At 43.5% G+C, this 27,056-nt stretch overlaps 1 protein-coding gene across 2 annotated transcripts in view; it reads right to left on the reverse strand.

Moving 5' to 3' along the window:
* Positions 1-53: 53 nt before the first annotated feature.
* Positions 54-27,056, reverse strand: part of UBE2G1 (ubiquitin conjugating enzyme E2 G1) — a 78,870-nt gene continuing 51,867 nt past the window's right edge. For both annotated transcript variants that reach the window (XM_063953706.1, XM_063953707.1), the window contains exons 2-6: positions 11,632-11,734; positions 7,204-7,301; positions 4,546-4,724; positions 3,197-3,319; positions 54-1,547 (exon numbers count right to left, since the gene is read on the reverse strand). In XM_063953706.1, coding sequence (XP_063809776.1) covers positions 3,233-3,319; positions 4,546-4,724; positions 7,204-7,301; positions 11,632-11,734 — 467 coding nt within the window. In that variant the 3' untranslated portion in view covers positions 54-1,547; positions 3,197-3,232. The remainder of the gene's footprint in view (positions 1,548-3,196; positions 3,320-4,545; positions 4,725-7,203; positions 7,302-11,631; positions 11,735-27,056) is intronic.

Consider the following 27,056-nt stretch of genomic DNA (forward strand, 5'->3'; position numbering starts at 1 on the left):
TTGTCACCGAGAGTTGGAAGGTACATTCATACAAAAATATATCTATATAGACATATTGGAAAAAAAAAATTATATTTTGGAAGAACGCACTACAGGTGACAGAATTCCAAAATCAAATTACATGAAAATATACATCGCAATTTATTTTCTTTGTACACTGGTTGAGGAAAAACTACTGAAGAAAGTTAAAAATAAAATAAAAATTAGGAAACAGAAGACTGAAAGTTGACTGTAATATAGAGAAGAGACAAACATTTAGGATGAGAAAAAGGAAATGGAAAAGAAAAAAATAAACCTGACAGAAAATACAACATTGTGACAAGCCCTGAAGATACTTTGATAAACCTACACCTATGCATGCTTTCCTTCTTGAAAGTTCAATACCAGACAACTAAGGAAAAGGATTGCACAGGAAATGCAGTCACTGGTTGAATCATTAGAAGCAGCAGGGTTTTAGAGGCTCTCAGATGTAACTGGCTCTTGTTACAGAGCAGATGAGCAGCACATGTTTAGATCAATTCTGTAGGAATAGGGTTTTGCACAGGACCCAAAGAGAAAAAATGTCGCCCATTTTTGGAAGCTATTTTTGTGATGTGATAAGGCACTTCAGGAGTTTAATTACCGGAGTTTACGCCCCTTAGGGGTTATATGTGGGTGATCACTTTTAAAAAGGTAACCAAATTCCTGCAGTGACCCATGAACGTACAAGACTGCTAGGGTTAGAATCCTGGATTTCTAGGGAATAGGTTTATAGATTTATTAGATGAATATCCCACACACAAGATAGAAATATTTAAAGGGCAAAATAAGAAAGAATAAAGGAAAAGAAAAAAAAAAACACACACAAACACTGCTAAAATCCTGCTGCAGGGCAGAGTTAAAATCAATCCTGAAAGTATTGTCCATAAACGTCACAAAATGGCTTTTTCTGCATAGAGAAAACAGTTTCGATTGTAAGAGCAGACGGAAGATCCATGTTTGAGAGACTTCACTGAGCACTTGCCAGGTCGGGGAACCTACATTACTTGAAAGCTGACACAGTATAGTTCTTGCTGCCTTTTACAAATTAAGAGGGGGACTGGGGTGGGTTAAGAAAAAAAAAAACCCCACTCATACACAACATCCCCCTCTGGAGAGATCACGGTGAATAGAGGCCTGGCAAACCCGAGTACAAATCCTCTTTTCCTTCATATTTCTGCTCTATTCATATTCTCAGAACTACATAATTCATATCCTTACAACGGGAAAGCATTATTTGGTACAATGTGTATTTATGGATGTACATGAACAGTAAATATATTATCCAGATCATGTTGTGCTATGTACAAGTCTGTACAATTCTTCCTGAAGTTTAAAGCAGTTCTTTAGATTTTGAAATGCGTAAATCACCTTTGAGTTGGCACTTGTTAGGCTCTTAGCATTAATAACTGGCATGTCTTATTGCAACCCCAGTGTCAGCCAGTGTTCACCAACTTATTACAACAAAAAGTCCAGCAAAAGGTGGGTAGAGTGCAGGAAAAACAGTGCCTTGTTTCTCATGTGGAGACCTACAGGTGGGGAAATACAAAATAAATTAGACAAGAGAATATGGGGCAATAGTAAATAGCAATTCACAATATTAATGTTGAAGATGCTGCATAAAACTTTCATAGTCTTCATTATTTCCAGCTAAGGTGAACGTATATATTAGATCGTTTTAGGTTATGGCTCAGTCCAGAATTATTGCTTGGGCATACTTTATTATTGCTTGGGCATACTTTATTATTGGTTGGGCATACTTACGTCTACACTGGACCTTGCCATACCAACAACTATACGCTACCCCCTAATGAGGTCACAGATAACGTGCCAGTAGGCCACACTCCCAATCTTATAAGGACCATGCTTAATAAGGCTGAGAGGAAATAAAAAAGCAGATATAAAAATCACAGTGCCAGGGATTCTAAGTTTGAAATCCTGAAGTTATAAAAAAAAAAAGACGGCTAAGCTAAAGACCTGGAGAATACATAGACTATAAAGACTGAAGTCATTCACTGCAGGCAATGTGATTAAGATGCTAGACTTTTCAATATTAGTGATTAAGTCTCAGGATCCCAACATATAACAAATATGCTATTTGAAGTGGTAAGAACTTTCATGAGTAACTTATGCATTTTAAACCAGACGGACAACCAACTGGATGCTAACAGACGTTGCAACAGACCAATCAAGTCAGGACTTCTAAAAACCCCAAAAAGGTACAACAATTGGAATCTAAAAAATGTGCATTCACCAATCTAATTGTGCCTTACGGTCTTAAGCGCCCTAACACAGTGGGTGATGATGACGGGCGATATGACCGATATCACTCAGAAATGAGCGATATATCGTTCATATCGTTTAGTGTGTAGGCACCAACGATGGCCGATGCGTGTCTCCATGGTCGTTCATCATTGGTTTCCCGTCGTTTTGCAATGCAAAACAATTTTAGCGATAACGATCATCATTCAGATCGTTCATAGGGGGTAATTCAGAGTTGATCGCAGCAGCAAATTTGTTAGCAGTTGGCCAAAACCATGTGCACTGTAGGTGTGGCAGATATAACATTTGCAGAGAGAGTTTTAGATTAGGGTGGGGTGTGTTCAAACTGAAACTGAAATTGAAGTGTAAAAATAAATCAGACAGTATTTACCCTGCACAGAAATAAAATAACCCACCCAAATCTAACTCTCTGCGCAAATGTTATATCTGCCACACCTGAAGTGCACATGGTTTTGCCCAACTGCTAACAAATTTGCTGCTGCGATCAACTCTGAATTAGACCTATAGTCAAAATTGCTGCTGTCACCCAGTGTATAGGGCACTATAGATCAGGCCTACAAGTCCCAGCAAAGCCTTCCACAGTTTTGCTATTAGGAATGCTAACACTGTGGCAGGGCATGCTGGGATATGTAGTTTCACAACAGCTGGAAAGCCACAGGTTGGCCAGGCCTGGCTGAGATATTTCCAAATTGGTCTCACAAGTGTGTAGTAAATTAATTAACCAACTTTATAGCACAAATTCATTTGATATATAAATCGGTGTATGGACAGTTATTGTATTACAGTAGCTATTAAATATATGGTATTTGCTAGTGTAACGTTTGGAAGTACTTTTTACATTGTAATAAGCATAAACAAAATATAAAGCAAGACAGGGTAGAAGAAAAACAATTACCCTGAAATTGTGAAGCTACTAGCTGCTGCTTAAATGTCACTCAAACGCAGTTTCTTGGCTTTTCCTTACACAGCGGGCAACTTTCCTTTTAAATTCACCATTCCGGTCTTCTCTCCACTCTTTCTATAAAACCAAGGGAGTGAAAATAATCAAGTCCATTGCATTTCAGTTATTCCAAAGCAAACACTGTCAAACATTGTGAATTTAGTTCTATGAAAGTGCAGAAAATGATTCTCAGGTGCAAGGAACATTAATTGATAATGCTAAACACAACATTGCTTTAATCACATTGGTTGCATGCCCAGACACTTTTGGTGACATCAATTGCTAGTGGCCAACCTCTAATTTCTACAGATGCATCAAGACCCATCCACTTCTATTGCAGTGGGGAATGAGGTATGTATCTGTAGCATATTTCATGACATCACCTATCCATCACTGGTATTACATGCTTTAGGAAGCACAAATAATGTAAACTACATTTTGAAGTTAAAGTCCAAAACTTGTAGCTGGAGCTTTCAAAAAAGTTTTTCAAGTCACATGCAGGTCACATATGCATAACATGTATCCTGAAGGTGAAGTATAACCAAGCTAGAAACCGGACACTAACAGCTGAACCTATCGTAGTGTAAGAGTGAGGCATTGTAGAGTCTTTAATGTTAGATTTTTCAACATTCAAGTTTTACAAGTTTAATTCCACCAAAACACCTTTTCTGTAATTTATAGTTGTCCTTTGCTAGCTGCATTACAGGCACTAATGGGATTCAATTAACTGCAAGTTTCCAACCAGCCACACAAAAATACTATGAATTGTCCATCCCATAGAGGTAGCTGCAAGTTTCCAACCAGCCACACCAATACTATGAATTGTCCATCCCATAGAGGTAAAAGCAAAAACAAAAAAAAAAAAACCCAAAAGCAACCATATATATGCCCTCTACCTAAATGTGTTCTTCTCAGTAAGGGCCACAAAAATTTGACTGCTGGATGGCAGTAAAAATTGTTTGAGTGGAATTATTCTTGAAGAACCACTTAGAAGAAAAAAAATAAAACACCTGATGTATCCACTTTTATTAGTGTTTGTGTAATGTAGGACCCCTCACACATCCAATGGGGCTACCACCACCGGATATACATTGGGTGGTACATTTGACCAATTCCACACATACTGCATGGGAAATACACAACCACTTACGTCAAAGTTTTAAATAACAAACGCATCATTACATAATATGCAATGCACACGTAAAAAGAAAGGGGACTTTTTTTTTTTTATCTGTTATCAATCGCTAGACATGATCTCAGAAAAGGTTTTAGCAATCATAAAGAAGCACAAGAGGTGAACGTACTGCTGCATCCACATTGGCTGGCGAGTCTCCATTGGGGTCTGCTAGCATAGAAATTACACTGATCATAATGGTTTCCACCGTATGGATAGGAAGCCAGCGCTCTTCTGGTTTCTCATAGCCATATTTATCCTCACCAGGCTCGTGGAGAATGGATATACACACATCACCATTCTTATCAACTGAAAAGATTAAAGTGAAATTTGGTTTGGAAAAAATAAACAAAGACATGAAATTTAACAATTTGTTTTAAGATAAATACATAAATTGTAGTTGTTATACGCACATCAAGCTGTATATGACTGGATAAATCCCTTGGTGTCTGTAAAGCATTTGGTGCAAGACAATTCATGGTAAAGTGTAATGAGAGATGCATAGCTTGGCAGGGAACAACGCAAGCTAGCAGCATGCCCCTTCAATTCATATTCAGATAAGCATCATTGGAACATAAAGAGCACAGCTTTTATCTGTAAAGGGGGGTACTCACGGAGAGATCCATGCTTAAAATCTAAGCAATCTGACTAGATTGCTTAGATTTTAAGCACAGATCACTCGTGTGTAGCCCCCACAGCGATAGCGTTGCGCGGCCCCGCACATCGCTATCGCCGCTGCTAGATTGAGCCTGCATGCAGGCCAGTCTAGCAAGTCGCTCATTCCACCCGCTGGGTGAAATGAGCGGCCCCCGTCCTCCCCCCGCATCGCTCAGCACACATCGCGCTGTGTTGAGCGGCGGGAGAGATGTGTGCTGAGCGGTTCGCTCAGCACACATCTCTCCCGTCTATACCCCCCTTAAGTGGAGCCAGGCTCTTACTAATGAGTCTGCAAACCCACAGATCTTCAGGGCAGGCCATTTACAACAATGGTAACAGCATTTACTTGTGCAGTCTCTCCTCCTACACTGCACTACTCATCAGGGACAGATCAAGAGAGGGGAGTGTGCAGCCTCTATTTACCCTATTCCCCCTCCGCTCTCTATCACCATTTTTTTTTTGGAGTAGACCCTGGCAATTGCCGGTTTCCAGCAATATCTGCAGCGGGAATCTCTGGAAACATGGCGCTTGAACTATGTCCAATGTGATACCTGTGGTGGCAACAGAGAGGTAAGTATTTTGACTGGGTGTACCCTGCACCCATTATAGATACGCCCATGATTCTCATGGATCGTTCCTATGTGAATGCATTAAATCAAAAGTACAACTGTTTCTCAGTGATTAAATCTTAGTCTAGATCTCAAAAAAACTATAACAAATATGAATGAGAACATAACGGCTGTGCGGATATTTGAATTATGCAAGAAACAAAATAATCTAGATACATTTAGCAACAACTATAGGATATATAGCTCCCGTTACTACACATTAAAGAGTATAAATATATAGCATAAATATATCTGTACATTGCTGTGCTGGAGGGGTTTGGGGCACAGGCACCTTAAGATAACAGAAACAAGACCTGTAGCATACAGGAAATATAAAACCCAATTAGGTGAAATAATCAATATCCAGTGAGTCTTTCCTAAACTTCCCTGCTCTGTTTCTTGGGGCTGGTGTCCTCATATTGTGTCAACTGGATGGATCAGTGAAGATAATGAAAAAGATGAAATTAGGACACGCTCTTAATGCGGTAGATGTAATGAAGGATATATTTGAAATCAACAAAGGTGCAAAATAAATGCGGACCGATAAGACTCATAAATAAGCTAATCTGTAAACTCCTGGGATCTCTTACTGTAATTTAGGAGCCATACATTTTCTAATTTATTGGGGATGTATCCTTCAGCCCTAACGCCCGATATAGATAGGAATGTAGCGATGCACTGGACAGAAGAAAAATCACAATAGTGTATTGCAGTATTGAATGGTGTGGTCAGGGTAAAGTGAAACAACAAAGTGCCAGGTACTTAGTACATGCCAATCCCAGAACCAGATATATGGTCTGTAATGATTATCTGCTGTTTTTCTCTATAAATCCTTTTCATCCTCAAGTGTAGAAAGGTAGGTGCTTAGAAGGCTCATGTGAAAACAAGAGGGAATCACATGGTATAGCATTTTTCTTTTAATGGGATATTAATCAAAACCAATAAACGTAAAAATAAAGAAATCATAAAATAAAGACATAAAAAGGTGCTTATCTGTGGTGTATATCCCATTATCTAAAAAAAGTTTATAGAATGAAATTAATTTGAACACCACCTCAAATCTTTCAATGCTGGAAAGTAGTATCTGGACTATCCTAATCCCACCCTGTAGCAATAAAGACCATATATATTGTGCAGAGACTGGCAATATACTAAGTACCTGGCATATAAAATGTACTTTGTTATTGCACTACACCTCTCACCTTAGCCTATAACTTAATACTGTAATATACTATTGTGAGTTTCTCTGGCCCACTGCATCACTACAATCCTAACCATATTTATTTACCTCCAAAACTGCCAGCCCAAGGCAACAAACAGATTATGACCACTTGAAAGACAGCACTAACCTAATAAATTCCCAGACTCAATATAAATACTTTCCTAGATGTTAACATATATTATTCCATGTTAAACTAGAACATTAAAAAAAAAAAAACTGAAAATTTTCCTGATCATTGGGGTAAGAGACACTTGTATTGAAATAGAATATTTGTGAAGAGAAAAAGTGATTGACAACCCACCATTTGGGTGCCAGATTTCTGTTATAAACTTCATTTTCGGCGGCCTCAGGGGATAATCTCTTGGAAAAGTAAGATGAGCCTTGAAGACACCACCCTCACTAGAGAAACAAAAATAAAAAGCACAAAAAAATTGTTTCAAATAAACAATCGAAAATATACATTGAGGATAGAAGCCATAGTTTTCCCCCAATTCTCAATTAAGGAGTTTGGATTGGACTTGTACAGTTATATTTAAGCGTTTGCAGGGGGAGAAGGGGCATAAAAGCATTACACAGTAACAGGGTAAAGAAGCATAAAACACAACAAGTGGGGAAACAGAGAAATGGCACAAGCTTAACCTGTTTTACTTAGGACAGGCCAATATAGTAAAAATGGTTCTATTACCCAGATCATCCCTCCAGTCCTTCCCCATTCTATTGACTAAGAGTGAGACTTGAGTTTGAAAGGTTGATTCGCACCTTTATTTGGAATGGTAAGAGCTCGAATAGGACTCGTGAGACTCCAACAAATTAGAACAAATGGGGCTATCAATATGCTTAACATTACTGCGTATAGTCATGCTGCTCATCCCCGTTATTTGAGAGATTGGCTACATAACAATGATATGTAAGCAAATATACCTTTAGAATGTACATTTCTAGATGGAGCCAATTTGACTGCTGTCCTTCACTTACATTTATTGGTCCAATCTAACCCATTATTAATGTCTGCTCCTTCGTCACAAATGCTCGTGAAACTTATTTATATATTATTTTCTTCCAGACACAACCATGCTTTCCAACATGGAGAGGAAAGAACTCCCTTTACCATGTGGTTTGAAACAAGCCTTATCTCTATCCGACAACTTACTGACCCCTAGACTAGGAAACCATTGCTCTTTTCACAAACTGCCACCAAATACCTAGTTCCTAGACCTTTTCCCTAGCTTATCTCCAAGCTCAACACTTTGCTGCGACTCCTTCTAGAGTATGGTCACTGGATGACTGGGATAATCCTCTGGACAGCCTACTGCTCAAAGAGACCACCTTCTTATAAAGTCATATCTATTCATTACTCCTTTTAAATCACCCCACTAAACTATGACATGATAACAGGCGGGCTTGCACAATGGGGAGACCAACTCCTGTTCCTAACTATACAGACTTTGTTACGACCTTAGTTAATTCAATTAAAATGATTCCTGTTGAAATCTTCCTTAACATATTTCACAGAACATATCTTTACCCCCACCAGGACCGGCACTACCCGCTCAGCAAGGTCTGCAATGCAGGGAGACGCTTGTCTAGACAGGCGCTCCTCCTGCTCTGCTACCTTACTGATGGGCAGTGTTACTGGCAGGGACGTCTGCTGCAGCCTGCGCCTGTCACACTGTCAGGCAGCAGCAGCACCGGCAGCAGCATGTACTGAACGTTTTAACTTAAACGTGTGCTGGGGGGAGTGTCATTTTAATGTGTACTGGGGTGTGGGGTGAGGGGGGGTGTAGTTAATGTGTGCTGTGGAGGAGGGGTCATTAATGTGTGCAGGGAGTGTGTAATTAATGTATGCTGGGTGGGTCATTAATGTATGCTGAGGAGGGGGGTCATTAATGTGTGCAGGGTGTGTGTGTAGTTGATATGTGCTGGGGAGGGGTCAATGATGTGTGCAATTAATGTATGCCGAGGAGGGGGAGGGGGTCTTTTGACACGAAAGAGCTACACTGACACTTTATCCCACTACTTAGGGAACTGTGGAAACGTTTGCTAGGTACATTGTGGTATGAAACACAAATATATACTCCCAACACCCGGAGATTGCTATTGATACTGCTCCCGCTCCGGGTGGCTGAGATATGCATGTCTGAGTCTAGGTATCTTATAGGTTTACACATATGTGGATATTGCATCTTTTCTACTATTTGTCTATGTGCAACACTTACGTTTATTGTACTCTATATATTACTAATGTAATGTGTGTCAAACTTGCTTTTAATAAATTGTGTATTCATGCTTCAATGAAGAAAAAAACCCTGTAATTTACCTTAATTTGCGTAAAATAAAATTTTAACTAGACAGATAAAAGAAAACCCTGTCGAAAAATTCTCACACTGGGGGTCATTCCGAGTTGTTCGCTCGTTATTTTTTTCTCGCAACAGAGCGATTAGTCGCTAATGCGCATGCGCAATGTCCGCAGTGCGACTGCGCCAAGTAAATTTGCTATGCAGTTAGGTATTTTACTCACGGCATTACAAGGTTTTTTCTTCGTTCTGGTGATCGTAATGTGATTGACAGGAAGTGGGTGTTTCTGGGCGGAAACTGGCCGTTTTATGGGTGTGTGCGAAAAAACGCTACCGTTTCTGGGAAAAACGCGGGAGTGGCTGGAGAAACGGAGGAGTGTCTGGGCGAACGCTGGGTGTGTTTGTGACGTCAAACCAGGAACGAAACTGACTGAACTGATCGCAGATGCCGAGTAAGTGTGGAGCTACTCAGAAACTGCTAAGAAGTGTCTATTCGCAATTTTGCTAATCTTTCGTTCGCAATTTTGATAAGCTAAGATTCACTCCCAGTAGGCGGCGGCTTAGCGTGTGCAAAGCTGCTAAAAGCAGCTTGCGAGCGAACTCGGAATGAGGGCCACAGAACAAAGTTTAATAGGCTGCACAAAGTAGTAAGAAATCTAAATGTCAGTGAAACACCTAGAAAAAGTGTATAAATTTCCAGTTATGATTACTCAATCCTGCCCCATCCAAGGTTCCAACGTTACAAGATTTGAAACAAAGACCATTGTAGTCTGTAGTTATGATCACTGATATGACACAATGAAATGAATTGCATTGATATATATGTAGGTCACTAACTACATATTATGAAACAATCTTTACTACCTGGAACATTGCAAGATAGTGGCAGCTGTGTGGCAAGTGTTTCAAGGTAGCCAGGGGGTACATGTAAAATACTGTATAGCTAGGTACCATGCTATACCTTTAAACTGGGACACTCATAAATTGCACAGGTTATGTGGCCGATTAAAACTGAAATGCAGGTTTGAAGTCAGCCAGCCACAGAACCTGTGTAATTCATGAGTGCCCAATTTAAAGGGATATTATTGTAAGACTATGTGTAGCCCACCTAAAAGTTTACATTAAAATACAAGTAGGAAATTCTGGGCAGTTCAATATGTAAGGGACACGACAATTTTAAACCAGTTTAAAAAGTGCATGGCTAGAAATTAATTGCTAACATTGCTATAGGAATTTTTAGGTCTGCATAATTAAATGAAATAAAACCCAAACTAATGTGATTTGATAAGATTAACACTACAATATTTTGTGCTGGAAGATTTTCTACAATTCTGTTGGTACAGAAAGTCTTTAGTTTGAAAGGACATTGGAGAAACACCTACAGAAACAAATACCAGCATGATAGTAGAACAGCAGTATGTACCACAGAATATAGGGCCGAATTCAAGTACCCGTGAAAATGCGGTCATTTAATGCAGTTGCCGCTTTCATAGCTCTTTGCCGATATGCGCGCCCCCACATTTAATGCAGTTGCCGCTTTCATAGCTCTTTGCTGACATGCGCGCTCCCACAATTTGCTTATTCAACTGCAAATCCACAAAAACGGGATTACCGCGAAAATTGTTGGCAGCTGTGAAAAGTGTAAAATGGTTAAATCTGCCTGTACCCCCCAAAACAAGCTAATCTAAATCAGATAACATTACATAAGTTTATTATTGGTTATAACAAAAAGTATTTTGGGTACTTAAATTGGGTCAAACGGCTGTTATAACAGTAAAATTAATTCAGTTTACCGAAAAAGGTTAAAAATAAATAAAAATGATTTATTCAAGCTTTAAGATATTACCTCAAAATTTTGATTTGTATTAAAGTAAACCCATGTTCATTAACCACTTGGTAATTTCATCACTTTATTAAACAATGTGCCCAGGTTACGCTCATTGCACTTTTACCAAATGTATGTAGCAGTATCCCTTGGACGATCCCATCTTGCAATAACATTGTGAAAAACTACTTACTTCTAGAAGCTAAATTTATGAATTTTGTGTACACACACACACACACACACACACACACACGTCTCATAAATGGTGGTCCATTACGGACTTTGAAAGTAGCCCGATTCATCAAGAAATACTTACACAAGATCACACTTAAATTAATTTGGTAGTATTTCATATTATGTTTATTGTGGGCTGTTGGGATACAATGATTTGTTCACATTGATGGTGGCAGTTGTATGATGAGCAGAGTTTATCACTGTAAAAAAGGCGATTCCATTACCGGTCGAACTGCCCGTAACAAGTACTTGCCCAGTCTAATGTGTGCAGTCTGTAAGGAGCACTGGAGAAGGTGGTTGCAAAACTCAGAAATTCAAATAAAAATTAGATTACCCATCCCAATATACTTGGTGACATATTTAAGATTATACTCACTATAATGTATCTGGTGGGCCAATAATAAGAACTTCCCATCGGTATAGGTCATTGTCATCTATTAAACCTGCTGAGAAACCCTCTACTGGATTTTTATTCAGTTCTGTAAAAAAATTAAAAAACTTTAGCAACTTTATGAAAAATGTGCAGTACAATAAATTAGATTCTGTAGAGGTATGACTAACACAAATAATACCAGGTTTTTAGCAAAATATACATACATTGCTAATTATTTATACAATGCCTCCAATTAGGGACACAGTCCTAGCTAATTTAGCTGTAAATCACTTTAAGGAGTAAAGCTGGATACACACTATGGGGCCGATTCAATAGTTTTTTGGGCCCCTGCTGCGCATCTTTAGCAATGGGAGTCTATCAAAGCTATTAATTTGTTCCTTCGATCAGACGCCCATTGCTAGTTAAGCCGCCTTTCAGCCCAGATTTTGCCGTGCAAAGCGGCTAACACAGTCTAGTAAGCCTGAACGGGTGGTCTTCAGTATGCCAGCTGTCGGGATCCCGGCGCACAGTATACCGGCGCCGGAATCCCGACAGCCGGCATACAGACACTTATTCTCCCTCGTGGGGGTCCACGACCCCCCTGGAGGGAGAATAAAATAGCGTGGCGCGCGCAGCGAGCCCGCAAGGGGCTCATTTGCGCTCGCCACACTATCGGTATGCCGGCGGTCGGGCTCCCGGCGCCGGTATGCTGGTCGCCGGGAGCCCGACCGCTGGCATACCATACTACACCCGCCTAAACGGGTGTCCAAAGTCCGGGTTTCGGTAGTGAGGGACAGTATTTGCTTCCGTTGCACATATTTTATGATCGACAGCCACCAGCATTGGTTTTGCCTACTGCATTGATCATAATTTGAATTGGTCCTGGACCACCAATCCAAGGCACCGCTGCAAGTGTCTCGAGGCATCCCAGGGTGCATAGGCACACAATTTGAGAACCACTGCAATAAAGGTTCTCTGTCCAATTGGCCATTTGCTCCCAAACACTGGAAAACAGACAAAAATGCTCAGACAAATTGGTTAAATCAGTTTAAAAACCTATTTATCTGAACCACAGTTTGTCCAGTTTCTGGATTTTGGGAGCGAATGGTTGATTGTCATTTGCTACAAGACATTACCAGATTTTCGTTACAACCAGCCACAGTGGACAGATAAACTTATATAGTGTGTATCCAACTTAACAATACATGGACAAAATGGGCCGTATGTAATAGCGCCCGAGTTCGGCGGCCGTGCGGAATGCTGGCCGAACTCGGACTTCTTTTTAAAAGGGGCAATCATGAACAAGTCATAGTTTAGCCTTGTACATGATTGGCCCTTTTAAAAAAAGAAACCATCCACGTTCAGCCTCCATCCCGCATGGCCGCCGCACTTGGGCGCTCTTACATCCCAAAATCTTAACAAGAAATGTTGACTTTTCAGTTTACCATCAAGTGTGATTTATTTATTTTTTGAGACATGATATGGAACCATAATTTTCACTATATTTTCAACATTCAAGAAGCAACTTTCTCAAAGTTTTATACACTACCTGACTGCTAGCCACACCACAGCTGTTTTTTTTACACAATTAAGGCTTATACAAATAGTTGCATATACACTTATCAATCGGGATAATTAGTCAGAACTTTGCAGCCACCAAATTCGCATATGTTCCCCTTGCATCTCATAGAGGTGCACAGGAAAATGTGTGATATTGGAAACAATAATTCTCAGAGATGTGCACAGCCATGCATCAGGAACTCACACTGCCAAAAATGTACTTGCCGCAAAGTTTCAGGCAATACTACAAGCACGAGTGCCATTCTGGAGTAATTAGAGACTTCAATAGGTCTTCCCTATTATAGGGTAATAAATTCAAATAAATTGGAGAAAACAATTATTATTTTGTATGGTTTTCACAACATTTCATCAAAGGACCAATTTAGGTTTTCCATGCACTTAGAGCAATTTAATCCAGCATGGGAAACTGAGGTTCCCTACTGCACAACACTACGAATGTGGAGCTAGGACAAGTCTGTGGGATTCATGTTTCATCGTCCATGTCAGCGGTGCAGCAATGCTCTCAGCACTCATTACCAAAACATCTCATTTCTACTGCAGTCTATGGGTGAAAATCTGACGACTCCTTCAGTTGACTGCCCATAGCTCCTTGGAGAGATTCAACCGTCATGCCATATCATCAGTCACTCGAAACGGAGCAAATGCAATTGAGGTTTCATCACTGGACACCCCATTCCCTTTTTGAACGTTGAGCCGTGTAAGGTGGCTAAACCTGTCTAAACTATTGGTTGTGTGTGTGAAAAGCCCGCCTTTTCACACATTTCTGCTTGCTCCCTGAGAAGGGGTAAAGCAGAAATAAATGGGTGCCTCAGGATTCGTATTCACCCCTGAATGGAGAAACAATTGAATTGCTCTGCTGGGTTCAGGCTGCTTAAGAAACAACTGATAACAGATCATTTGTGTACACTGTGAATGAGTTCAAGGGGTACTTCAATTAAACTCACTTATCCTAACAGGGCTCAGAATATAGTGATAGCAAAGGTGTGATAAAAACACACAGCAGCTATATGGCACAACAATAATACTGCACTGGACAAGCAATTTACATATAAAAGTAGATATGCAGAGAGATAATGCACAGTAGAACTGGATGTATATCACAGAATAATCGTACCACCTATTCGGTCAGCAGCACACTTATTTCTTAACTAACAGAGTCAAAATGACAGGTAGAATACTCAAGTGTCCTGTATAAACACGGCGCTGGAAGAGGCGGCTATACAGAGGAGACATCACCCAGCAATCCCATAGAGAGCAGCCATTCAGTGAAAAATGGCGCAAGGTCTCAGCAGGGAGTGAGGGGAAAGTGAAAGCAGCTCCAGGGTGGGAGCATCTGCAGGAGATGGCGCCCGAAGCTGGGGGGAGGGGCTACAGGCAGCACTCTATCCCCACAATGCTGGACTTCACCACCGGTACTATATGGAGCCTGTGAAATATATGCCCACGCTCCGTGACTGCCCTGGTGGATATAGTGGGGTCCCTGAGCAGTACAGTGTCCACGCAAGCCGCGCGATCAGTCTCCCATGGACCGCGCAGAAATCGCGATTTCACCCGGCGGGTCCCACCTGGGGGACCCTCTTACCTACTCCTGCAGCCATGCAATCCTGGAGGTGAGCAGCGGCGGCGTGACAAAGTATAGGTGCGTCTCCGCTGTAATAACCCAGGAACTAGGCCGCGGGAGTATACAGCGCCGCATAGGGGAGGTGATAAAGCAGCAGCACAGCATGTCCCCTGGACATAAAAGTGCTGCGGCTCAGTCTTCTAATAAAAGCTTTCTTCAATTTCTACTATTTTCTCTTGGCAGCCCCCACCTGTTAGTGACCTGCTATGCAGGCACCAACTTTAAAACTGAGCTCCTGTGCACAGAGGAGGGGTTGTATAGAGGGGGCGGTGCAGTGCATCCTGGGATCAGTCAAAGCATTTAGCCTGTTGGTGCCTTGGATCAAGATCCAATTCTACACCCCGATGTTATTCCAGTAACAGGATAAATCATGTGGGGATAGGGGGAGAGAATTCACAGATGAGTATGTATACATTTTCAGTGAAAGGAGGTTGCTGCCACCTTGTGTAGCTCAGTGTCTTTTGAATTAAAATAAAAAGAGAAAAGGTCATGAGACACTATTTCAACACTTGCTATTCAATTCCATGAAAAGCTCTAGTTGAGGCAGCACACGACCCTTCGATAGACCAGTAACTAGATCTGCAATGCAATTATATACATCCTGCTTTAAGGGCGTGACAGGTGCATTAAATGCTACATGTCAAATAACCTTTGGTTTGAAAGGAGAACGATTTCCATTTATATTACAAACAATGCCTAGTTGAGTATCAGATAGCATAACATGCAGCTTCTAATTTCAGCATCGCATGCACATCTAGAAGTATTATGCATATTATATGTCAACAAAATGTACATGGACAGCTGACAGCTCAAAAGAGTTACTAGACATAAAAAGAAAACAAGGTAAAAAATAACAAATATATATATATGTTGGAGCAAATAGTAAAGGGAAATTTTATATGGACACTTTTGAATATCATTTAATTGAGACATTTGTCATTAAGGGGGAAAATAAAACCCAATACATTTTCTTGGTGGCACCAGTGTAAACTTACATATATATTTTTAACACTGAAAAATACATTCTACCATAACAGTTTACATTATTTCTCTTGCTAATTATTTCACACTATTTTTACCAAACAAACATACAATATTTCGTAAAGTATAAACCCCATATGGCCAAGCTTAACTTTTTGCAGCATACCTCTGCAACAGATCATAGTACGTCTTGTGAAGATACCTAAAACAACCAGTGTGGTGATCAGAAGAACTCTGGCTGACCATTAATGATCTTGAGCTGACAATCTGCATTAAACCTGGACCCTGGAATTTGCAGGGTCTAGCAAGCCGGCAAACAGCCCACACATACCAAAAATAGGATTTTAATACCTACCGGTGAATCCTTTTCTCGTAGTCCATAAGGGATATTGGGGAATACTAGTACGATGGGGTATAGATGGGGTCCAAAGGAGTCAGTGCACTTTAAATTTCTTCAACTGGGTGTGCTGGCTCCTTCCCTCTATGCCCCCTCCCACAGGCAGTTATAGGTAAAAACATGCCCAAAGGAAAAAAGAACATTATGAGAGAAGGAACACGATAACAAAAGGTGGTGAGATTTACAGACCAGCATAACACTAACATAGAACAACCAGCAATGGCTGGCAACAACAAAACAGCAACAGCTGAACAGGTAACTATAGAACAAGAACCTGCAGAAAAGTCAACGCACTGAGGCGGGCGCCCAGTATCCCTTATGGACTACGAGAAAAGGATTTACCAGTAGGCATTAAAATCCTATTTTCTCTATCACCCATAAGGGATATTGGGGAAAACTAGTACGATGGGGACGTCCCAAAGATTCCAGAACGGGCGGAAACGTACGGAGATTGCTGCAGCACCGCCTGCCCAAACTGGGTATCCTCTTTGGCCGGAGTATCAAACTTGTAGAACATCACAAAAGTGTTCTTCCCTGACCAGGTAGCTGCTTGGCATAGTTGCAAGGCCGAGACTCCATGGGCAGCCGCCCAGGAAGAGCCCACTGATCTTGTAGAGTTGGCCTTCAGAGTCTTAGGAACAGGTAAGGCTGCCGACACATAGGCCTGCTGGATAGTGAGCCTAATCCAACAAGCAATGGGCTGCTTTGAAGCAGGGCAACCCTTTTTCTGCACATCATAAAGCATGAACAAGGAATCAGTCTATGACCAGAGCTGTTCGCTTGCCTTTGATCCTCAAGGCATACACCGCATCCAATTCTTCCGGAGGAGCAGAAGTGTCAGAACTGGACGGAATTACAATAGGTTGATTCAGGTGAAACACGGAGACAACCTTCAGCAGGAACTGCTGTCTAGTACGGAGCACCGCTCTGTCCCCGTAAAAGACCAAGTAGGGACTTTTACACAATAAGATCCCTCATTTTAAAACACGTCGAGCAGAAGCCAGGGCCAGTAACATCAGTCTTCCACGTGAGGTACTTGTCTTCTCCCGTCTCAGAGGTTCAAACCAGGAGGACTGTAGAAATGTCAACACCACATCCAAATCCCAAAGTGCCGTAGGCGGCACCAAGGCAGGTTGTATGTGGAGTAACCCTTCCAAGAAGGTCTGAACTTCTGGCAACACTGACAATTTCTTCTGAAAGAAAATGGAGAGAGCTGAAATCTGGACCTTAATGGACGTAAGCCCTTATCCACACCAGCCTGCAGAAAACGTAGGAAACGTCCCAAGTGAACTCTGCAGGCGGATGCGTGCGTTCCTCGCACCAAGAGACATCTCCTCCAGATATAAGTGTTTTGACGTCACAGGTTTCCTAGCCTGAACCATGGTTGCAATTACCTTCTTGGAAAGGCCCTTGTGAGCTAGGATGTTCCGCTCAACCTCCATGTCGTCAAACAAAGTTGCCATAAGTCCGGGTAGATGAACAGTCCTTGTTGAAGAAGATCGCTCCTGAGTGGTAGAGGCCAAGGGATTTTTGACGGACATGTCCAGAAGATCCGTGTACCACGCCCTTCGAGGCCAATCCGGGGCAATTAGAATTGCCCGGACACCTTGATTCCTGATTCGCTTTAGCACTCTTGGGAGCAATGGGATCAAAGGAAACAGGTAGACCAGCCGGTACGGCCAAGGAGACGCCAGTGCGTTCACTGCCCTCGCCTAAGGGTCCCTGATCCGCGAGCAAAATCAGGGAAATTTCTTGTTGAGACAAGAAGCCATCATGTCTATTTGTGGGCAACCCCACTGGTCGATGATCTGCTGGAACACAAAATGGTGGCGTCCCCACTCCCCCGGGTGGAGGTCGTGACGACCCAGGAAGTCCGCCTCCCAGTTGTCCAAACTCGCAATGAAGATTGCTGACATGGTTCTTGTATTTCTTTCCACCCAGAGGAGTATCTTTACCACCTCTCGCATGCAGGCTCTGCTTTTTGTCCTCCTTGTCAACGGATATATGCCACCGCCGTATTGTCTAACTGTACCTGGATCGCGTGATCCTTGAGCAGAGGAGAGGCTTGAAGTAGAGCATTGTAGATCGCCCCTAGTTCCAGAATGTTGATTGGAAGGAGGCTTTCGTGGGCTGACCACCTCCCCTGGAACTGCGCCCCTTGGGTGACAGCTCCCCATCCTCTCAGACTCGCATCAGTCATGAGGAGGGTCCAATCCTGAATTCAGAAACTCCTGTCCTCCAGGAGATTGGAGGACTGTAGCCACCACATGAGGGAAATCCTTGCCTGAGGTGATAGCTGACTCATCCGGTGCATCTGTAGATGTGATCCGGACCACTTGCTCAGGAGATCCAACTGAAACGTTCTGGCATGGAACCTCCTATACTGGATTGCCTCGTAGGAGGCAACCATCTTTCCCAACAATCTTATGCAGAGATGTACGGACATTCAAGTAGGGCGGAGCACCATGCGGACCATCTCCTGAAGTGTTGTTGCCTTGTCCTCTGGTAAAAACACCTTCTGGGCCACAGTATCCAGCAACATCCACAGGAACAGGAGTCTCTGAGTTGGCTCCAGGTGGGACTTCTGTAAGCTGAGGATCCACCCATGGTCGGACAGAAGACGGATGGTGCAGTCGATATGTAGCAACAAAAGCTCCCTGGATCTCGCCTTTATCAGAAGATTGTCAAGAAAAGGGACCTCATTGATCCCTTGGATCCGGAGTTGAAGAATCATCTCCGCTATCACCTTTGTGAATACCCTCGGGGCTGTTGACAGGCCGAAGGGCAATGCCTGGAATTGGAAGTGATCGTCCAGCAGGGCAAACTACAGGTACTCCTCATGAGGCCAAATCGGAATATGGAGATAGGCATCCTTGATATCCAAGGAGACCATAAATTCCCGTTCCGTCACGCCCGCGATCACTGCTCGCAGGGATTCCATTTTGAACTTGAACACCTTAAAATAAAGATTCAAGGATTTCAGATTCAGAATGGTGTCTGACCGCACCATCCGGCATCGGCACCACAAACAGGTTTGAGTAAAACCCCTTGGCGCACTGCGGCAGTGGTACTGGAACAATGACGTGGGACTGGACCAACTTTCGGATAGCTTGTTGAAACGTAACTTGCATATCCTCCAAAGCTGAAGCTTGATTTGAACAATCGTTGTGGGGGAGAAGTACTGTCGAACTCCAGCTTGTAGCCTTGAGAAACGAGTTCTCTGACCCAAGCATCCTGGCAGGAGGTCTCCCAGATGCAGCTGAAGTGACGCAGTCAAGCTCCCACCTCGAGATCCCCTCGGGGTGGATGGGCACAGTCATGCAGAGGCTTTAGTGGAAGCAGAACTGGTGGACTGTTCCTGAGAACCGGTAATTGCAAGTTTTCTGAACTTACCACTGGTGCCTCTAGTTGCATTGGAGGCACCTCTGGCTTTCGATCGAAATGTGCGAGACCAAAAGGACTGGACAGACGGTCCCGGTAGGAACGTCTCGCCGGCGGGGCCCCAGAGGGGAGAAACGGATTTCCCAGCAGTAACCTTGGAAATCCATGCATCCAGCTCAACCACAAAAAGCAATTCCCCAGAAAAGGAAAGGGGCTCCACATTACGTTTGGATTCTGCGTCCGCAATCCACTGACGCAACCACAAGGCACTACGCGCAGACACCGCCATGGCCGACGTTCCCCATCTCTTTGAGGGAATCACAGAGGACACGGGTAGTGTCCTGAATGTGCTTCAGGAGGGTTACCATGGTAACTAAGGGCATATCCCCCATGAATGAATGGCATGGGTCATCCAGAAACCACAATGACCAGTCTTTGTGAAAGGCCGTCTGCAGTGTATATAGATTTTAGGATAGTCTCTATCCCCAGGATCCTTCATAGTAAAGGAGCCCGGAGCAGGCAGCACCGCCTTCTTAAGGGAACCATACACTACAACGATATGTCTGAGGCTGAAGTCGGATGCAGTTTCCCTTGAACTCCCCCGGGACCTTCCCGGGAGTGTTTCCATACGATTTTGTACTTTTGTGCTATTTTTGCATAGGATATATCGCATGCGATTGATGAAGCCGCTATAAAATCACATGTGATATATCGTATGGCATACAACTGTACCATAAGATATATCTGATGGGCTGGATAGAGGGCTACGGGGGCTGGGAGTGTCCTTAGAATGCCAGTCAAACTTCCCTGTGATACATCGCATGCGATATATCACATGCATAAAAAACACTTTTTCCATGCAATTCCGATATAACATTAGTGCAGCACCAACGACCTAGGGGCTCCGATCCGATGCTCATGTAGCCAGGCATCGGACTAGATGTAAAACACATGCAATTTGACACTTTTCATAAGATATATCGTCCCGAAAGGTTGAAATCGATGGAATCGTGCAAAATCGTTGTAGTGCATGGGGCCCTCTAGACAGGCAAGAGACTGAGACATCCACCCCAGGGGGTTCCACCCAAAATGTTCTACCTTGAGGAGCAAATGGGAAAAAGTGTGCAAAAACTTTTTGGACACTAGGAATTTTTTGTCTGGATATTTCCAGGCCTGTTTGAATAAGTCATCTACAGTAACTATGGAGATTCAGGGAAAGTGACATTGGGCTTATTTTGTACTAAGAAAAATGACTGCTGTGAAGCAGCATCCTCTAGAGGGAGCTGTAACACATCCCTTATAGCCAAAATGAGGGGTCCAGGTCATCCCCATCACCTTGTATATCATCATCTGTATCAGAGAGCAGAGCAGGTAAACCATGCTTCTGGGTTCTGGGGACCTGCATGAGAGAGGGGGGGAAGGGGGGGGGGGCTGTGCATCAGTCCTAGCAGCTAAATCTGCAACAGCTTGTTGCAGTAGCTGAGTTTTTTGCACATTAGCAGTGAGCTGGGATGACATATCTGACATCATAGTTTTAAGAGACCCTAACCAGTGGGGCTCTGGACATTCTCCCCCAACCTCTCCACTAATTTGTGAAGATTGACTGCATTGCTCACAGGAAACAGTGTCATTAAATAATGGAGAGAATCTGGTGTAACAGATACTGCACAGAAAGCTTACCCATATTTCACAGTAAGTACAAAAACACACACACACACACACACACACACACAGTTATAATGCAAGCCTGCCCTACTGTATGTGAGAGGAAACACAGAGAGGGAGAATACCAGCACTCCCTGGGTTGAACAGCCCCAGTGAGACTGTCAGCTTTGTAAATCACAGTAACACTAACAAAATGCAGTCCTTAGTAAGCTCAGAATAGTGTACACAAGCGGCTCTTCCCCTTAGCTACACCCTGTACCAGTTTCCAGTGTGTCTGTGAGGCAGGAAGCACTAAGTGTGTGCTGTTGATGGCTGCTGTAAGCAGAGGAAGGCGGCAAAACCCAGTTGGTCCCGCTCTGTGGAAGCTCCGCCCCTTCCAATGGCGCCAGAGCTGTACATATTTATACTGGCAAAGTCTCCAAATAAGCTTAAAACCTCACACAAGTGCTTAGTTAAGTTTTTGTGCCAGTGTACACACTGGGGATCCTAGCGGAACCCCCCAGGTACGGTCCCGCACGCCGCGCCCGCGGTACGCTGCACCTTGAACCGGGGACCCCCTAGCGGGGTCCCCAGTTTGTACTCACCACAGAAGTCACCTTCAGGCAGCGTTAGGAGTGTGCGCCGTGCTGTGGCAGCCAAGGCACAGTGTCCCACTGAACAAACAGCCCCTCAGGACGGTGGTCCTGCAGCGGGGAAGCGGCTTTGCAACTCGCAAGGCCGGTGACCTTTCCCCCCACTAACTCCCACGGCACAGGTATGCTGTTGCTCAGACAGCATACCGAAAAAAGAAAAACGTTTTAAATGAAATTGAAGAAAACTCTTTGGAGCTGCAGAGATGTGCATCCTCTCTTGAGGGCACTTTTTTCTAAACTGCCTGTGGGAGGGGGCATAGAGGGGAGGAGCCAGCACACCCAGTTGGAGAAATTTAAAGTGCACTGGCTCCTTTGGACCCAGTCTATACCCCATGATACTAGTTTCCCCCAATATCTCTTATGGATGCTAGAGAAGTCCTGAGTTGACGTGCGTTCATGTGCAAAAAAATGGCATTTTTACAGTATATAAGTGTGAAAAGGGTATTAGTAAATCCAGGACTAACAGCCCTACCAAGTACAGGTATGTCCTCCTACATAATTTCTACAGTCATGCCGGGTGTCTGTGCATGTTTTCATTGTAAATGTGTATTATTCGCATTGCTATGCGAATAAGACACACAAGCAGACTTTGCTGATAATGATATGCGCGGCATGCCCATAATTCTGTGTGCAACTGCGACTGTATCTGCATATGAAAAACTACGCTACAGTGTTTTCCTGGAAAACACTGTAACATAGCATTTTGTATGCAAATACAGTCGCACACAGAATATAGGCATGCTGCATCTCATTATAATCAGCAGAGTCTGCTTGTGCGTCTTACTCGCATAGGATGCATATTTGGACCAAAAAAAAAAGAAGACTCCCAAAGTTAGTAGAGACGCTGACTCACTCATGGCGGGCATATCACAGTGCATGGTGTATTAAGGCAAGGTGTATGAGGACACATCTGCAGTAAGAAATGGTGAAGCGAAAACATGACTGCTCTCAAACTACTTATCCAATACAGAGACTAAAAAAAGGTTAGACAATAGTATAAAAAGTTAAAGAAACTTACAAAAAAGCTTTAAAAAGTGGTAAGTGAATTTACTGGCCAAACCAGTGGTTCTCAACTGCAGTCCTCAAGTACTACCAACCAAATGAAAAAACTAAAAACAGAGGCGAATATAAATAGAACACAGCCAGGATCATTCTAAACCAAAGTGATTTAGCAGAGGTAAGGTATAAACCAGGATTTCTATGTACAATCACAAAAAAAACCCAACAAACATTACCATTAATTATGCAACAGATTTCAACATAACATTTAATAAAAAATCAAATCAAGAGGAAAAAAAAAAAAAACCCCTACACATTTAATGTAGTATCTGTTTACGTTTTAAGAAACAAGCCTAGACATTGAGGATGACAGCAAAGCCGTTGCATTAGAGACTCACTCTCTGCTGGTTTAGCATGAAAAGCACCCCCATTGTGAGCTACTGAAAAACCACATTCACCCCTACACAGAACGGTCGCCTGGAATGATCTGGAGAGATTAGCAAAAAAAGTGACAGCCTACATTAATCTGGAATCATATGAACAAAGTGGGTTTTTAATAAAGTTGCAGCCACATAGTAGTAAATAAAAGTTCATGTTTTGTGTAATTTTTTTCTATGTAGTTGCCATGATCCTCTCCTCAGGCATCTTATTGGACAGAACAACTCAACTATTAACAACATGACTTAGCAGAAAGAACCCTCTAGCTAAATTCAGAAGCTGAGCGGTATCCAAACGTTCCACGATTGTGTACAGTCACCAGCCAACCATTTGACTTCACAGAAACACAACACTGATCTCATGCAAGCCTGAAAATCAGGATCAGGGTTGTGGCTGCACGTCTTAGCATGACAGCACCACTATCCTTATGTATCTATAAGGACTCTTACCTATGGGCGTTGAAAAATGTTTGTTTAAAGCAAAGACAAAGCCTTGTGCACTGCCCTCACTTTAACAGAGTGATAGAAGAGCTATCATCGTGTTCCTGCAACTATTCAGAGGCGCACGCTTATCATGTGTGGCCGTGCGAAAATATGCAAATGGAGGTTTCAGCATATTCCTTGTGCACCACAGTGCAATGGAATCCACAAGCCTGCGACGCCCAGTTTGCATATCTGATCAATGCTCACGTCTCCAGCATCAGTCGCAACATCGTTTTCCCAAGCGGCCCCCGCCTGGTATAGAGCCTCCTTTCTAACTTTCTTTAGATATGGCCACTGTTACTGCGGTAGTGTTAGCAGTCACATGATGAGATACATCCATGATACTCCTATTATACCTCCTCTTATTGGGGGGGTTTCACTTGTTTTAATAGCAGCAGTAATTCATGGGTGCCTGATGGAGCAATTCAATTGTTCCAGGCACCCTTCAATTATCGAGCAAGTCATGCCCTATTAGACCTGCTTTATCTACATGTAATGGCTAGACAGGTCTAAAGTCCTGGTTAGAGTACCAAAACCACAGACTTCTTGCACATTTCTGCTTGTCACCTCAGGAGGCTACGAGTAGAAATGTGTCCCCATGCGGCACTCGCCCCCACACAGAACAGTTGAATTGCTCTGTTGGGGGGCCCATCTAGTGGCAGCCATGGCAGAAAACAATTGAATTCCCCCCAGGTCACTTCCCAGTCTCAACACTGAACCACGTGTGAGCAATAATAAGATTTTAAACCTACCGGTAAATCTTTTTCTCGTAGTCCGTAGAGGATGCTGGGACTCCGTAAGGACCATGGGGATAGACGGGCTCCGCAGGAGACATGGGCACTTTAAGAAAGACTTTGGATCTGGGTGTGCACTGGCTCCTCCCTCTATGCCCCTCCTCCAGACCTCAGTTAGAGAAACTGTGCCCAGAGGAGACGGACAGTACGAGGAAAGGATTTTTGTTAATCCAAGGGCAAGATTCATGCCAGCCACACCAATCACACCGTATAACTTGTGATATACTAACCAGTTAACAGTATGAAAACATCGCATCAGTCCAAGACCGATGAAAACTATAACATAACCCTTATGTAAGCAAAACTATATACAAGTCTTGCAGAAGAAGTCCGCACTTGGGACGGGCGCCCAGCATCCTCTACGGACTACGAGAAAAAATTTACTGGTAGGTTTAAAATCTTATTTTCTCTAACGTCCTAGAGGATGCTGGGGACTCCGTAAGGACCATGGGGATTATACCAAAGCTCCCAAACGGGCGGGAGAGTGCGGATGACTCTGCAGCACCGATTGAGCAAACAGGAGGTCCTCCTTAGCCAGGGTATCAAACTTGTAGAACTTTGCAAAGGTGTTTGACCCCGACCAAGTAGCAGCTCGGCACAGCTGTAGTGCCGAGACCCCTCGGGCAGCCGCCCAAGACGAGCCCACCTTCCTAGTGGAGTGGGCCTTAACCGATTTTGGCAACGGCAATCCTGCCGTAGAATGCGCCTGCTGAATCGTGTTACAGATCCAGCGAGCAATAGTCTGCTTTGAAGCAGGGCCGCCGACCTTGTTGGCTGCATACAGGACAAACAGTGCTTCTGTTTTTCTGTTCCTAGCCGTTCTGGCCACGTAAATTTTCAAAGCCCTGACCACATCAAGGGACTCTGAATCCTCCAAGTCACGTGTAGCCACAGGCACGACAATAGGTTGGTTCATATGAAAGGATGAGACCACCTTAGGTAGGAATTGAGGACGGGTCAGCAATTCCGCTCTAACCATATGGAAAACCAGATAGGGGCTTTTATGTGATAAAGCCGCTAATTCCGAAACTCGCCTAGCCGAAGCCAAGGCTAACAACATGACCACCTTCCAAGTGAGATATTTCAACTCCGCTGTTTTAAGTGGTTCAAACCAATGTGACTTAAGGAAACTTAACACCACGTTAAGGTCCCAAGGCGCCACCGGAGGTAAAAAAGGAGGCTGAATATGCAGTACTTCCTTCACAAAAGTCTGTACTTCAGGTAGAGAGGCCAATTCCTTTTGAAAGAAAATGGATAAGGACAAAATCTGAACTTTAATGGAGCCTAATTTTAGGCCCAAATTCACTCCAGTTCGTAGGAAGTGAAGAAAACGGCCTAGATGGAATTCTTCCGTAAGAGCATTCCTGGCCTCACACCAATAAACATATTTTCGCCATATTCGGTGATAATGTTTAGATGTCACGTCCTTCCTAGCCTTTATTAGCGTAGGAATGACCTCATCCGGAATACCCTTTTCCGCTAGGATCCGGCGTTCAACCTCCATGCCGTCAAACGCAGCCGTGGTAAAGGTGGGTACACACTAGTAGTCAATTGATCTGCAGATATATCTATGGACGGATCGGGCAGTGTGTTCAGCATACACACTGCCCGATCCGTCGGGGACTGACGTCATGAACTGGGCGGGCATGTACACACGCCCGCCCAGTTCAGCTGTCAATCACCGCCGGCCGCCGCAGCATGTGTACGGGCGGTCGGTCGACCGCCCCGTACACACACAGCGACGCGCCAATATATCGGTAGATATATTGGCCGTCGGCTGTGCTGCGCGGCAGACTCGATACGTCTGAACGACGGAGTTCACAGACGTATCGGCCGTACACACTCGCTCCCGCGATATATCGGCCATTCAAGAGAATGGCCGATATATCGACCAGTGTGTATGGGCCTTAAGTCTTGGAACAGACAGGGCCCCTGTTGCAACAGGTCCTGTCTTAGAGGAAGAGGCCACGGATCTTCTGTGAGCATTTCCTGCAGATCCGGATACCAGGTCCTTCGTGGCCAATCCGGAACAATGAGTATTGTTCTCACTCCTCTTTTTCTTATTATTTTCAACACCTTGGGTATGAGAGGAAGAGGAGGAAATACATAGACCGACTGGAACACCCACGGTGTCACTAGGGCGTCCACAGCTACCACCTGAGGATCTCTTGACCTGGCGCAATACCTTTGCAGCTTTTTGTTGAGACGGGACGCCATCATGTCTATTTGGGGCAGTCCCCATCGACTTGCAATCTGTGCGAAGACTTCCTGATGAAGTCCCCACTCTCCCGGATGCAGGTCGTGTCTGCTGAGGAAGTCTGCTTCCCAGTTGTCCACTCAAGGAATGAACACTGCTGACAGTGCGCTTACATGATTCTCCGCCCAGCGAAGAATTCTGGTGGCTTCCGCCATCGCCACTCTGCTCCTTGTGCCGCCCTGGCGGTTTACATGAGCTAC

The sequence above is a fragment of the Pseudophryne corroboree genome, chromosome 2 (genome assembly GCF_028390025.1).
Source record: "Pseudophryne corroboree isolate aPseCor3 chromosome 2, aPseCor3.hap2, whole genome shotgun sequence".
Taxonomy (NCBI): domain Eukaryota; kingdom Metazoa; phylum Chordata; class Amphibia; order Anura; family Myobatrachidae; genus Pseudophryne; species Pseudophryne corroboree.